This window comes from Natator depressus, chromosome 11 (genome assembly GCF_965152275.1).
Source record: "Natator depressus isolate rNatDep1 chromosome 11, rNatDep2.hap1, whole genome shotgun sequence".
Lineage (NCBI taxonomy): Eukaryota > Metazoa > Chordata > Testudines > Cheloniidae > Natator > Natator depressus.
Window position 1 is genome coordinate 68627391 of NC_134244.1, and position 15034 is coordinate 68642424.

A 15034-nucleotide genomic window follows, 5' to 3' on the forward strand; every position below is an offset into this window, starting at 1 on the left:
AGCTAGCCTGGATCAAGAAGTGGGCTGCTACATTTTATAAAAATGGGATTTTTGATTAACCATTAACATTAACTTGCAGGAGTTACAGTAGTTCATTTTTGAGGTGAAAATGCATGGATTAGGGTGGTTACATCCAGGTCTGACAGAAATAGGTATACTCTCCAATATAGGCAATAGGCAATTTCTAGCTGAGAACAGAAATTTTGTGTTAAGGTCTCAATCTTTTCAACCATCATACCATACAATCTGGAATTAACAAAACATGGTGGACCCTACAGAGCCCTCACTCCTCAACATTAGTGGAAACTCCTCCACACTGACAACATGGAAAGTTATCATATAACTAAAAGACTAGGTCCCAACTAAAAATAAAGTAGAATAAAGTCTTCCGTACTGAAAGCCATAGTTCAACACACAAATATTAACTAATAAATCTTTCAAAAAGCCCTCCTGAATTTCTAATAAAGTAGTGGAAAGAGACTGCTTTGTAAATTAAGATTAATCCTCCCGCGTCCAATTTATCCTTAAAACAGAGAGTAGGTTTATCACAATTTAGAGCCTTTTGGGTGCTCTGCAGCAAGCCCAAACATTAATTTATATAGTAAGAAAATGACTTCTTCCTGGGAAAGATTAAACAAAAGGAATAAATGTCGACCATAATGAGTAGCATAATCAATAACTATCCATTACTTTTACTTTTAAACAAAGAGGGATATCCAATTGCAGCTATATAATCAAAGATTTTTCTTCTTCTATCAATAGATCTGTAAGCAGTCAGGACTCTAGTATTTACAATATTTCAATACAGAAAAAAATCTACTTTATTATTTCCCACAGTGCTAATAGTGGTTTGGTTACTGCAACACCTAAAATAAAGGTATCATTTAACATGAACGGTACATGTTTGCTACTACACAAAAATGATCAAATTAATAAATCCTGGGGCAGAAAAAAGGTAAGCACTGTTGTCAAGATGGAAGGTCTATGAGTGATGCAGTATTAATGCACATATAACCTTCATGTCTTCCCCCTTCAATCCTTCCGTGAATCATAGTACCTGTTTTTAGCTGCTGTGCAGTCTCAAAACTGGATACAGGCCAATCTTCATACAGGAACAGCAGTTTCTCTCCCATAGATAAGTGGAAAACAAATTCCAGCCAAAACTTCCCTGCCCTCCAGGACAAGCCAGCAGGAGTTTTGTTTCCTTGTCGGTCTCTCACTGCCTGTTAGCCATCTAAGGCTGGGAAGGTATCACACAGAATCCTAGTTACCCAGTGTCAGATCTGGGTCAGCAGGTCACATGACCTACAGACATTAAATCCAAGCAAGGAAAGAAAGTGTCCTAATTCTCACTCAGTAGGGGATTAATGGAAATGAATTACAATTGCAAGTCTTTCACCTTTATTAATTTATTTACAAAAATACATCTTGAAGGAACAGTTAGGAAAGGACACTATAGAAACGTTTATATCAGTATTTTGTTGTAGCTAGTAAATATATTTTTCTCCTCCTTTGGCTTTGTCTGTGCAGTGAGAAAAGAAAGTCCTGCAGCCAAAGATAGCAATGACGGTATTTTTTGTAACACTACCCCCTCACTTGGACTGTAATGGCAGCAGTAGAGTTAGTCAAAGGCAAGCGGATTGTTGATGTGTACAGCTCTCTGCTGTGTCAGACGACACGTAGGGATTTTCTGCTGAGGATTAGAAAGAGTGGGATGAGATTACCATTTTCTTTTCACTTCAGACAATACTATCGATTTAAACAGTGGTATCTAGGTGTATGCCCTAGAAAAAAGCAACACATTTAATGTCTTGTCAGTGGAGAAACCAGACTGTGCCTCTATGTAAAACACATCTCAGCATTCTACAGTAACTATTCACAAAACTGCACACTTTGCATTATGTTAATGTCTTGTATCATTGCTGCAGAATATTGTATTTCTTAAATAAGAGATAAGAATTTAATTTATTCTACAGCCCCAGAAAAATTTTAGAAAAAGATTCTGCTCTCAGTTACATCCTGCTAATCGCTCCGATTTACGCACTTCCCTGTTCAGAAAAACTGAGCTGTATATTCAGGAATTCCTTCTGCTTTACAGAAATTGTTATTGTTATACTGATTAAAAACAGGAGCCTGAACATATGCAGTCATTTCTCCCAGTAAGGAGCATAAGAATACAGTGCCCTGGAGGTAGACAGTAACGCTACAACCAACGGCAGAGTTTATATGAATGATGCCAACGTAGTGCGAGAGAAGACTGAGCCTTGGTCTACACTACCAACTTATATGAGTATAACTACCTTGCTCTAGAGGTTTAGACAGTGCTATGTCGACTGGAGGGCTTCTCCCATTGACATACCTACTGCCTCTCAGGGAGGTGCAGTATCTACACTGACAGGAGAAGCTCTCCCATTGGTGTAGGTAGTGTCTTCACTGAGCGCTACAGCCACACAGCTGCAGCTCTATAAGTGTAGACAAGCCCTTAGGGTCTACCACTGTTTCAGTTCCTGCTGAGTAAAGCAGTTTAGAAAGGGTTTAGGAAGGGTGAAAAACAATGGCTGCCTGTTATGAATACTTAATATAACCAATTATGTTGGCATCTGCCACAGATGAGGGCTCTTTATCTACCTCCCATGGCCCCAGGGATGAAATTATATTGGTCCCTAGACTAAGAACTGGGGATCCTTTACCTCTTCTCTGAACCAAAAACAAACAACTAAATGTGGGAAATATTACAAAAAGCAAAAGAAATCATATAAATCTATTACTCCCCACTAGACTGTTACTGCCCAATGCCTAACCCCTCCAACTTCAAAAGCCTTATATAGCCCATGCTGCTGAAGGACAATCATTTTTCTTCTGTTTCTGGGGCAATAATTCTGCCTCGGCTGAGAAGAGTGGCCACAAATAAATTCATTACTTCATCAAGATTAGGTGGCTGGATCAAAATGCAAGTTGGAGTCAAAATGAATCATGAAACACTCATGCAATGAAGTGTTGTAGAGGTGACTTCTTTGATAAGAGCAGCTTTACACACAGTCCTTTCCAAAGGTGTCTCCTTTGAACCATAACCCTACAGCAGAGAACCATGGGCATAGTTTGGGTGAAAGTAGGGTGGGTTCTGCTCCCCCCTCAAATGGCAAGCCTCGGGCAGCCGTGGAATTAGGCCCCCACTATCATGGGCAGCCCCATCAGCCTGACTGGTATTTCCCCCCAAATACAGAAGTCAAACTATGCTTATGCAGAGAACTAGTATGCTGCAATAGAAAGAAACCACTTCCAGGACATGTTTTAATGTACATAATCAAAATCTGTTTTACCCTTAAGAATTAAGAACAGAAGAAAGATTTTACTGTGTAGGAATAGGAATTTGAAAAGTATGTTTACACTGTAGAACATGATAGGTTGGAACTTCACAGGATTATACTGCTCTCCTTTTCTAAGTGACAAAGATTTACAAGAGTGTTATGTTTCTACATTAAACATAATCTTGTGAGTATAACCTCTAGATCCTTATTTTATTTTTGCCCTCTTCATCGCTCACAGGTTTGCCACATACCCCTCACAAAGGCTAGCACCTGCGTTACTTGGACCATGCACTCCAGGATAGGTCCATTTTTTCCTAAACAATAACTCAAGATCAGAAGGTTGTTTTTTCTTTTAAAAGATATTCTCCAGGGGCTCTCTCAATCATCTAGGACTCAAAATGGTTTATACAAAGATTCTAGTTAAGGGATGGCAAAAGTGTTACCTTAGGAACCTTTAATCCTAGGCTTCGCCCTCTTGACATCTACTTGAGTTTTTTTAAAAAACAAACACAAAAAACAAAGGTATATGCCAGACCCATTCCCACATCATGCCATCCCCAAAACATTTTTCAGTGATCTGTACCTCCCTTTTCCACTAGGATGTAAAAGGGTCCATGAGGTTACAAGCAAGACATACCTAAAAGTGTGTGTGCAATGAATTTAGTACCATAAGCATTGTATATTACACACAATGCACAACCAACCTGTAGAACTCACTGCCGTGGGACGTTGTGGTGGCCAAAAGTATAACTGGATTCAAAAAAGAATTGGGTTAAGTTATTTGTGGATAGGTCCATCAATGGCTATTAGCCAAGATGATCAGGGTCACAACAGTATGCTCATAGCAGTCTTACACCTCTGACCACCAGAAGCTGGGAATGGAAGACAGGAGCGGATCATTCCACAACTGCCCGGTTCTGTACACTCTCCCTGAAGCTCTGATACAGAGCACTCCAGGAGACAGAATACTGGGCAAGATGGACCATGGTCTGACCTAGGCAGCTCTTATGTTCTTACATACTGTACGAATGGGTTCAGTTTCTGATTTCCTCACCCCAAATGAGAGGAAGTTTATTTTATACATCATAGAAGCAGAGTGCTCCAAATGGATTTGATCCTAAACTTTCGAGATTATAGAACTATCATACTTTAAACTCATGATATATGTAATTTCACACACACACACACACACACACACACACACACACACCCTTCCCTTGTTAAAATATTGCTGCTCTCTGGTACATCAAAAATCTGCAGTTTGGCTGGATCATGCCCTGCTCCATCACTTTGTCCATTCTCTCTGCCTCTGGTTGGTGGCTTACCCAGTGCTCAGCTAATTAGACATCCTGGCCTCGTATTTTTGGGTTGGTGATGGTCAGAGTTCATGTCTAAGATGCACCATTTATAGAATTGTTTTATTCCCATTAGCCATCCTTTCATGTGTGCATTGCCTTTCAAAAGTTTATCAAGCAAATGTCTAAATTGTCCTTATATTTAAGGAACAATTTGTGGTCTGTGTTCCATATGGCACGGATGTGTGGTTTATCGAGCTGTTCAGACACTGACTATGCAATCTCTACATTTCCAGTTCATATTGGTTCTGTTTTGCATTGTGCTGGCATTTCTCTCAGAGTTCCAGTCAACTTCTTGTTTCTTCAGTCCTTGTGGACACCCCATTCTTAATGTTCTAGACATGTTCTCCTCCAATTGCCTGGCTTTCGTTCTTTATCCCCCTCTTCACTCCCTAAACCTGGATTACTAGCTGGCACCAGCTGTAATTGGTAAATTCCTTCTAGGGCATCTCCATTCTCTGCTGCTAAGAATCCATACAACTCTTCTGGTGCCACTGTGCTCCCAGCTTCCCGGACAGAGCTTTGTTCAATTGCTCATTATCACAATAGAGATTTCTCTTTGATTAACTTTACTAATTGCTTCTCCAAAGACTAAAAGCAACTTGTATTTTTCCCCAAAAACAACAGAAAAACTCATTTGCTATTTTTTTTTTGGACTCAGTCTTCTTGACATATCAGCATATCACAGACCCTGGTTTTTGTGTCCAGCTTGACCCAGCTTGAAGCCCTGTTACATTTTTCAGGGATTTTTTTTTTTTTTTTAAAAAGATGCCTGACTTCCTGTCATGAGACAACCACCTTGCTCCTCCCCCCAAACATGCTGGTCCATTCCCCTTGTCTCATGCCATGCCATGCCCACTCACTTTACCCCCAAAATTAGCGAAACCCTGTTCTAGCCTCATCACTCCAAGTGGAGAGATTCTGCCCTTTTTTCTTTTCTATATGCCACAGTTCTGAATGTTAAATTGCCCCACTGGAGGGGTCAATGGGAGCTGAACTCAGGTCTGCTTTTAAAAGACAGTTTACATAATTCTTAACATTAATTCTACTCTACTGCAAACATTAATCATTGGCACATTAATCAGTAGGCTGTTGTGCAGTTATAATGGTTTCTAGTGGAATTATTGTACAATTATTTTGTAGTTCTCACTAAAGTAACTTGGTAAATAATTTATCATTACTGCACACAGAAAATTCTGGAATCATCAGGAGGAGCTACAAAATAAAACAGTGTTGTATACGGAGCCAAATGATCTTAACCCACACAAGCAGCAATGAGCATGCCCCAAGTAAGGTGCAATATATATATATTATGGTTCACACATTCCTTTAAAAGAAAAAGAAACTGCAGATGGAAGAATGTACTAAAAAAGGATATTTTTAGCCTCTAGGTAAAGAGAAGGAATTTGTAACTATACACCAATTTTTGCCCTCAATTGTATCCATGGAATGCAAGTAAATTCTGCCAAAAGAGAGGTTCGAATTTGGCCCTCCACCATTTATTTCTCCCATTTACTGATCAGCTTTGGCTCCAGGCTCTACATATGGGTAGGCTGAAGAACATGGTTATACAATATGTTTTAATAGTCAGCTCTTGTAATAAAAATGCATAGCTCATTCTGCATGTAATAAAATTCAAACTAAGGATTAAGATAGATATTATTTATACTAAGCTTTTATACAGCAAATTTCCTACACTGATATTAAAGTATGTTACACAGAGATCTCAGTTTTATCTCTGTGAAGCAAATATCCCCACTTAACAAGTAGGGACAATGAAGCAAAAGTTGAGAGACTTCACTAATGTTATGCGCTAGTTGGATGAATTAGGAACAAAAGCTAGGGGGACCAATTTCCAGTCCAATTCAAACCACGCTGCCTCCCTGCGACTGAAAGTGATGCGGTCATTTTTGTAAGGCTAAAAAAAGTTACTTAGCTTGCAGTGAGAACATCTGGAAGGTTTTAACTTAAGGACTCTAACAATGTACATATTTTCTTAGCTGATCCATGCTGCTTAAGCACATCTCTCAGGACATGTGCACTGCTTTAAGCATGAGAAAGTGCATACACATGCACTAATTGATTGGTTCTTAACTGTTATAAATGCTTCCATCAAAACCTTCTACAGTAAATAAAATGAGTGGTTTTGAGTCAGTTATTCAGCATGGCAGCAGTGTGAATTTTACTGCTTTACTGCATGTAGCTCAGGGACAGATTAGGTTTTTTCCTTTCTCTTCATAAAAAAGAGGTCAAATGCCCTTCTGACTACTGATGTTATTAAGTGTTCTCATCCAAGGTTTAAATGCTAAGAAATCTCCTGGCAGGTGGTTTCTTAATATATGCTACAGCAATGCCTTCTGATCTTCTAACATCTGTAAGACACTCTTGTCAATGAAAAACTGCATCTGTAGCCACTCCCTCCAGCTCTGCCCTCTCATGGGCCTGGGAATGAGATATCTGAAAGGTTTTTCTGAATACTGAGCATGCAAAATATAAAATAAACATGCAGAACATACATACTACTATGCATTTTATCCCACTGAGCATTACAAAGTATATAGTAGGTGTATGTTTAGTTACGTTTGTGACAATTTTGGAAGATTATTAGAGGATTTTTATATACCGTACGAAGTTTTTCCAAAAAGTTTCATTTCAGTAGGTTTTCATTTATTAGCTACAAGGAAATGGAGCAAAGTCTCTTGAGAGATAGCTGTTTATGTTCTGATAGCTATCTGAAGTCTGCTAAGTTGCAATTTACCAGTTTGCTGTTGGTAGTATCCGTTTTTAGTCTAACAGAGAAAAGAGGTCATCAACTGCCTTGTAATTACTATGAAATTGGAAGGTAATATTATCAGCTGCTTTAATGTCTATGTGCATTTGCTATCTGACCAGTGTCATCATAATTGTTTACCATGGATTCTTCTAATGCTGTTTAGGAAATCCTATTACTCATGACTTAGGCACTGCAGGGGGCTCTACAATATAAATACACTGCCAGCCATGAAAACCTTTCGGCTTTGGCTGAGGCTGCAAAAGAACATTCCATTCAATCATAAGAAGCAACTGTAGTCGTAAAAGACTCTTCTTCAAGCAACATCCTTCTCAGCTAGTGATCTCTCTCCAGCAGCTGTTTCCCAATCTTCCTTTGTTATATCCCTAACATCCCTATCCTCTTGTATTTGTTAGAAGAATCAATTCTTATAACAGCACCCATAGGAACATCTGCCTAGTTCATTACATGTGTGTGCCTACTGCAAACACAGGGTGCATAAGCTTATCTGGACAGCACTAGCTTGAAAATTCTAGTAACTGATCCAGATGTTTGTTCCAGATAGTGCCCTGTCAGTCCTCTTCTAGCTTTTGTTCCCCCAAGATGAACATATTGATTTCAATTACTCAATGTGGGAGGGAGAGTTTGGTATTTAGTACAGCTCTTGACGTGTCAGATTCAACAGGAGCAGAACAAGTCTCTCTAGGCCTGTAAAACTGTTAACATATTGGAGACTAGAGATTTTATTTTAACATACCCCCATGCACAACTTCATTTGGCTGGCAGTAGAAAAAAGGCCAATCTTGTAAGGTGTAGGAGAGACTTGGCTGGTAGTAAAGAGGAACAATTTATCATGGGGGGAGAGTGACATTTTCATGAGCTCAGTTTTCTACAGTCAGCAGTTGTGCCAATGGTGACCTTACTCTGAGATTATCATCATTCTTAAAAAGACAGGTGTAATCCACACAAGGTCAATGTCACAGTCATACAGCTTGGTTTACTTTACTGCAAGGATGATTAACTAATGACCCATCAGTACTAATTTTGCAAGAGCTACAAACCATAGCGATATGAGTCTCCTCTATACTTACAAGATGGTTTTCTAACCAATTGCTAAAAAAAGCAACAAAGTTTATATTATAAACAAAAAATATCCAACACTAGTTACAAATCAGTCACATATTCTCCAGTTATAATTACACTGGCTGATGAGGAACAAATACACTGCTGCTGCACAGTCCCTGCATTTTCAGACCATTTTTATCCACAATCTTACTACCAGTACCATTTACCCCTCAGAGGCCCAACTAGGGCTATTAGTATTTCAGCTAACAGAAGATTAACTAGTAATTCTAGGACCTTGGAGCCTATTCTGAGGGAGGTAGAGAGGATCAAAACACCCACTGAAAACTTCAAACGTACCTCCTTCTGCTGCCTCTCAAGTTCTTTCATTCGGATCTCCCGTGCCTCAGCTCGTGCGGCTCGCTTTGCTGCAAGCCTTGCTTCAGCCTGTGAAGAGAAGTATAATAAAACAATGTAACAGATGCCAGAGAATTTAACTTGAAGCACTTCTGCTAACTAGCACATGCAATGAAGACTAGATTCAGTAAGACTTTACTTGTAGTGACAAATGAGCTCCTACAGATGTATGTAATGGCCCTACCTTCCATAACAGCTTGTTATGCTTCACAAGTAGATAACATCTTCATGCAGGCATCTATCTATCGTTATCACTTGTATTCAAAAGCTTTTCTGTGCTCTCATTTAAAGAAAAGACAATCATATTTGTATGAATATGTATAGAGGAAACATTTATATTAACAAAAGGTGGTAACTGGGCTCTGTCAAAATGCGTATGTTTATTTTTAATCACTTAAGTAACAGAAGCTCTGAAGAAAGAGGCATGATAGTATACACTTACTATTTTAGGCTGGTCATACTTATCTTTATCCCCATAATTAGATAACATGCTCACTGTCAAAAAGCATCAAAAATCTGTTTTCTCTTAATCTGATGTATGCACCTGCATACATGAGCACAGCAGTGGACTATGCATGATCCGCATGTGTGCATGCTGCACAATGGAGACTAAAATTATTGAAGGGCATTGGTAAACCTAAGAAAATCCTCTTCAGCTTGGTTAGATTAAAATATCCAAATGTTCTGCCTCATATCCAAAACCTCCGGTCTGGAAATCTGTCAAGAACAGGCCTTGGGAGATTTCTAACACTTCATTTCAGCAGATTTGGAAATGACAAAATACCCTCTAGAGTGACATTTTGTTGTTCTTATAATCCCAGACAAAAGCTGGAAGGAGAAAGTAAAGTGAAGAAAGTCTACAATTAGCTTAATTAGCTTTTCAAACCTCAGAATGGGCAAAAGCTCCACTCAATTTTCCCCTGAAGATTTAAGTGGTTCATTCAGCTTTAGTTAGAATATGGCCCAGAGCAGAGAAAGTGAAAGTGATGCTCTAAATCATGGTCACTACACATTTACACACAACTGCCCTCAACTTTTCACCCCACTGGAATCTCCAGCTAGATGCTGTGAGGACAAGTGAAGTGCACTGATAGCGAGAATTCCAGCTTTCACCAGAATTCCTATACTATAGGGACGCATCAATCCTCCTTAGGAAGTATACTCACTATTCAAAATAGAAGAGAAAGAGGCCCCCAACAAGATAAGAAGAAGAAAGGTTCACCCAACATTAAGGTATTACCTGAGAATTAAGCAACTCTTACCTCTAACTGAAATTATTTTGGCAAGAGTAGCCACTGAACTGATCCATGCCAGCTAATGAGTTCAAGCAATTGCTTCTAACAGTCAGTAAAATCTAGAATAGACTGCATAGATGGTACAAAAATACACAGAAAAAAGTTCAGTCAAGGGTAAGAACTTTTATTATGTGTCTTATTAGCAAACTCCTTTCCTCCATTTCTGAGGAAGTAAACCATCTCAATTTCACAGCATTACATCCATGATAACCCACATAGTCGGAACTGAAACTTGAGTTTAGTACATTTAACTGAATAGAGTTGGTATCTTTATGTCTTCACAACACAGCCACCTCTGAACTGTAAATAACTGTAAATTATCAATACTATAAATAAGAACAATTACTGCTCCTAAGAAAAGTAAATTAAGTCCCTTTTTCCCCCAACCCCTTGCTACACACACACACACACAGCGGGAAAGGAAAATTAGAGATTTCTCTCAGGGAAGATTGGTGTCTTTTTTAAATTAAGGTGTTTGAGTTCTAAGATAATGTCGAGCTTTGCCATGGAAGAATAAAGTGCAAATATACCTGTTGAAAAACTGTAGGTACAGTAACTCACTTAAGCTGTCTGCAAAAGTGTCTCAGACCTTTGTAGTCCCAGAATATTAAGGTTATGTATGGCACACTAAGTGTGCTCAGCACTGGACATACGTAATAAGCATGCCTGAAGAACCTGCAGTCTAACAGCATGTGCCTGTTACTGTTCGAACAGGAGTCATAGTCCCCGTTCTAAACAGTTCAGATCTATTAACTTCAGTGGTTGAGCAGAGGCCTCTAAGGCATCCACTGTATACATTTCAAGGGCATAGATGCTTTGGAACAGGTAATATGCATAATCCATATGCTCTTTGGAGATGCCTTTTTTACCGTTCAGCCCATGAAGCGGTATTAAAATATATTTGATCACAAAAACACTGTACTGCCCCTACATTAGTCAATTTTATTTCACTGACTATAAATTTTCAAATGTTAAAATGCTTAAAGGTGTTGCAGGAACATCTGTTATTTTATGTCCCACACAGGCGGAGATTGTAATGCAAGGTTAAATTTAGAAAATTTGACCATTCTACAATACTCAGCACTAGTGGCTGTTAAATGACTCATGGGTATCAAGCACTGACAATTACCTTTCTCAATTACCTGCCCAGTCAACATAGCAAGGTTTCATTGTATATACAGAACTCTGGAAAGAGTGGAAAAGCATGTCCCTAAAACTCTGACTTTCGAGGGCACTGTATTTAGAATGTTTGTGTTTCTTGTTAACTTTCTAGCATTGCTTCTGGTTTGATCTATGTAGAGGAGACGGAGAATTCACACTGAGATGCAAACGGTAAAGGCTTCTTATAGGCAAAATGAACCACAGGGAAAAAACTGGCAATTCTAGTTTCACAACTCTGCTGCAGTTGCCAAAGTTTGTCAAGTACAGCACCCATTTTGGTGAATGTCTGATTAGCAGCAATGCAATTTGTTAAGTTACAGTATTATACTGTAGCTACTGGTGCTTTGCTGTATCCAATATGCATTAATTTAATTAAAATATATTGCCTAAATTGATTAGAGTGACCTTGGGACTCTGAAACAGAGGAAAGAGATAATTCAGTCTCCAGGGGAACTGGTCATAACCTGCATCAGTCAGAATAATTGGTTAGGGGACTTTCTTTAAAGGGAATGTCTTCCCCATCCCCTCAGCCATTGGGATAAGTATGGATTCAGTACAGAGTATATGTAGCTGCTTTACCTGGCAGCCAGAGGCTAAAATGTCAAGTGATAAAAATATTGATTTTAAAATCTTTCCAGGAAAGCACTGGCTTCAATCAATAATTTTAACGACTATTTATATAATATTAGAGAGACATGGTTGGTGAGGTAATATCTTTTATTGGACCATCTTGTCTCTCTCACCAACTGAAATCGGTGCAATAAAAGATATTACCTCACCCACCTTGTCTCTCCCACCAGGTCTACACTATAAACTTACATTGGTATAATTATGTCTCTCAGAGGTTTGAAAAGTCCACACCCCTGAGCAATACATTTATACTGACCTAACCTCTGCTGTACACAGCATTATTTATAACTGTCTATGTCTATCTACAGCACTATGTTATTTGGAGGCTAATATGAGGGGGAAAGGAGTCCAGGAGAGCTGTATTTTAAAGAAGCCTTATTGAGGGCACAGGAACAAACCATCCTGATGTGCAGAAAGAAGAGCAAATATGACAGGGGCCAGCTTGGCTTACCAGTAAAATCTTCGGTGAGCTTAAACACAAAAAGGAAACTTACAAGAAGTGGAAACTTGGACAGATGACTAGGGAGGAGTATAAAGATATTGCTCCAGCATGCAGGGGTGTAATCAGGAAGGCCAAAGCACAACTGAAGTTGCAGCTAGCAAGGGATGTGAAGGGTAACAAGAAGGGTTTCTACAGCTATGTTAGCAACAAGAATAAGGGTCCCACACTTTCCCTGACCTTCCTGAATGGGGGAGGCAACCTAGTGAGAGATCTGGAAAAAGCTGAAGTACTCAATGCTTTTTTTTTTGGCCTCGGTCTTCACAGACAAGGTCAGCTCCCAGACTGCTGCACTGGACAGAATGGTATGGGGAGGAGGCGAGCAGCCCTCAGCAGTGAAAGAACAGGTTAAGGACTATTAGGAAAAGCTGGATATGCACAAGTCCATGGGGCCAGATGCAATGCATCTAACGGTGATGAGGGAGTTGGGTGATATGATTGCAGAGCCACTGGCCATTATCTTTGAAAACTCGTGGCAATCAGGGGAGGTCTCAGACGATTGGAAAAATGCAAATATAGTGCCCATCTTTAAAAAAGGGAAGAAGGAGAATCCGGGGGACTACAGCCCCACCTCAGTTCCCGGAAAAATCATGGAGCAGGTCCTCAAGGAATCCATTTTGAAGCACTTGGAGGAGAGGAAGGGGATCAGGAATAGCCGATATGGATTCACCAAGGGCACATCATGCCTGACCAACCTGATTGCCTTCTATAAGATAAGATAACTGGATTTGTGGATATGGGAAAAGCAGTGACCATGATATATCTTGACTTGAGCAAAGCTTTTGATACCGTCTCCCACAGTATTCTTGCCAGCAAGTAAGAGAAGTATGGACTGGATGAGTGAATGAGGTATAAGGTATAAAAATATTTAGAGATTAATACAATCCCTAGTGATCTACCAGTTTATTCTGCTTAAATCAATATATCCTCAGCATATTCAGGCAGCAAAGTCAATACATTTTCACTCCATCCAATACATGTAAATTCAAATCATACACACAGAATTAGATGGAAGAGAACAGATTTTCATGTAGTAGCTTCAATTAACTAATGGCTGGTTTCCCAAGATGGTGTATTTTAATGCAGAAGTATATTCTTCCTCATGATCACATAGCTATTTAGAATTAAACACTTGTTAATGAAACCAGCTCTTAGAATCAAAGACAAACATGTTAGGGTTCCTGCTGACTGATTGTTGATTATAAAATAAAAATTGCTAACTGCAACCAATACTGCACATTGTGAAGTTGCAAGCAGCAACACTGGAAAAATCAATGCAGCATAATTCCAAACAAGGCATTAGTACTTCATAGAATATCAGGGTTGGAAGGGACCTCAGGAGGTCATCTAGCCAGCTTTCTATCCACCTTATAATCCATTCATCCAGCCCATACTACTTTAACTTGCTGGCAAGAATACTGTGGGAGACTATCAAAAACTATGCTCAAGTCAAGGAACAACACGTCCACTGCTTTCCCCTCATCCACAGAGCCAGTTATCTCCTCATAGAAGGCAATTAGATTAGTCAGGCATGACTTGCCCTTGGTGAATCCATGCTGACTGTTCCTGATCACTTTCCTCTCCTCTAAGTGCTTCAGAATTGATTCCTTGAGGACCTGCTCCATGATTTTTCCAGGGACTGAGGTGAGGCTGACTGGCCTGTAGTTCCCCAGATCCTCCTCCTTCCCTTTTTTAAAGACGGGCACTACATTAGCCTTTTTCCAGTCATCCAGGACCTCCCCCGATCGCCATGAGTTTTCAAGGATGATAGCCAATGGCTCTGCAATCACATCCGCCAACTCCTTTAGCACTCTCGGATGCAGCGCATCCGGCCCCATGGACTTGTGCTCGTCCAGCTTTTCTAAATAGTCCCGAACCACTTCTTTTTCCACAGAGGGCTGGTCACCTCCTCCCCATGCTGTGCTGCCCAGTGCAGTAGTCTGGGAGCTGACCTTGTTCGTGAAGACAGAGGCAAAGAAAGCACTGAGTAAATTAGATTTTTCCACATCCTCTGTCACTCGGTTGCCTCCCTCATTCAGTAAGGGGCCCACACTTTCCTTGACTTTCTTCTTGTTGCTAACATACCTGAAGAAACCCTTCCTGTTACTCTTAACATCTCTTGCTAGCTGCAACTCCAGGTGTGATTTGGCCTTCCTGATTTCACTCCTGCATGCCCGAGCAATATTTTTATACTCTTCCCTGGTCATTTGTCCAATCTTCCACTTCTTGTAAGCTTCTTTTTTGTGTTTAAGACCAGAAAGGATTTCACTGTTAAGCCAAGCTGGTCACCTGCCATATTTACTATTCTTTCTACACATCGGGATGGTTTGTCCCTGTAACCTCAATAAGGATTCTTTAAAATACAGCCAGCTCTCCTGGACTCCTTTCCCCCTCATGTTATTCTCCAAGGGGATCCTACCCATCAATTCCCTGAGGGAGTCAAAGTCTGCTTTTTTGAAGTCCAGGGTCCGTATTCTGCTGCTTTCCTTTCTTTCTTGTGTCAGGATCCTGAACTCGACCATCTCATGGTCACTGCC

At 39.9% G+C, this 15034-nt stretch overlaps 1 protein-coding gene across 27 annotated transcripts in view; it reads right to left on the reverse strand.

Moving 5' to 3' along the window:
- The window catches only part of LRRFIP1 (LRR binding FLII interacting protein 1), a 184502-nt gene that overhangs the window by 82039 nt on the left and 87429 nt on the right, over positions 1 to 15034 (reverse strand). For all 27 annotated transcript variants that reach the window (XM_074968147.1, XM_074968146.1, XM_074968148.1 and 24 more), the window contains exon 2: positions 8856 to 8942. In XM_074968147.1, the coding sequence (XP_074824248.1) occupies positions 8856 to 8942 (87 nt within the window). The remainder of the gene's footprint in view (positions 1 to 8855; positions 8943 to 15034) is intronic.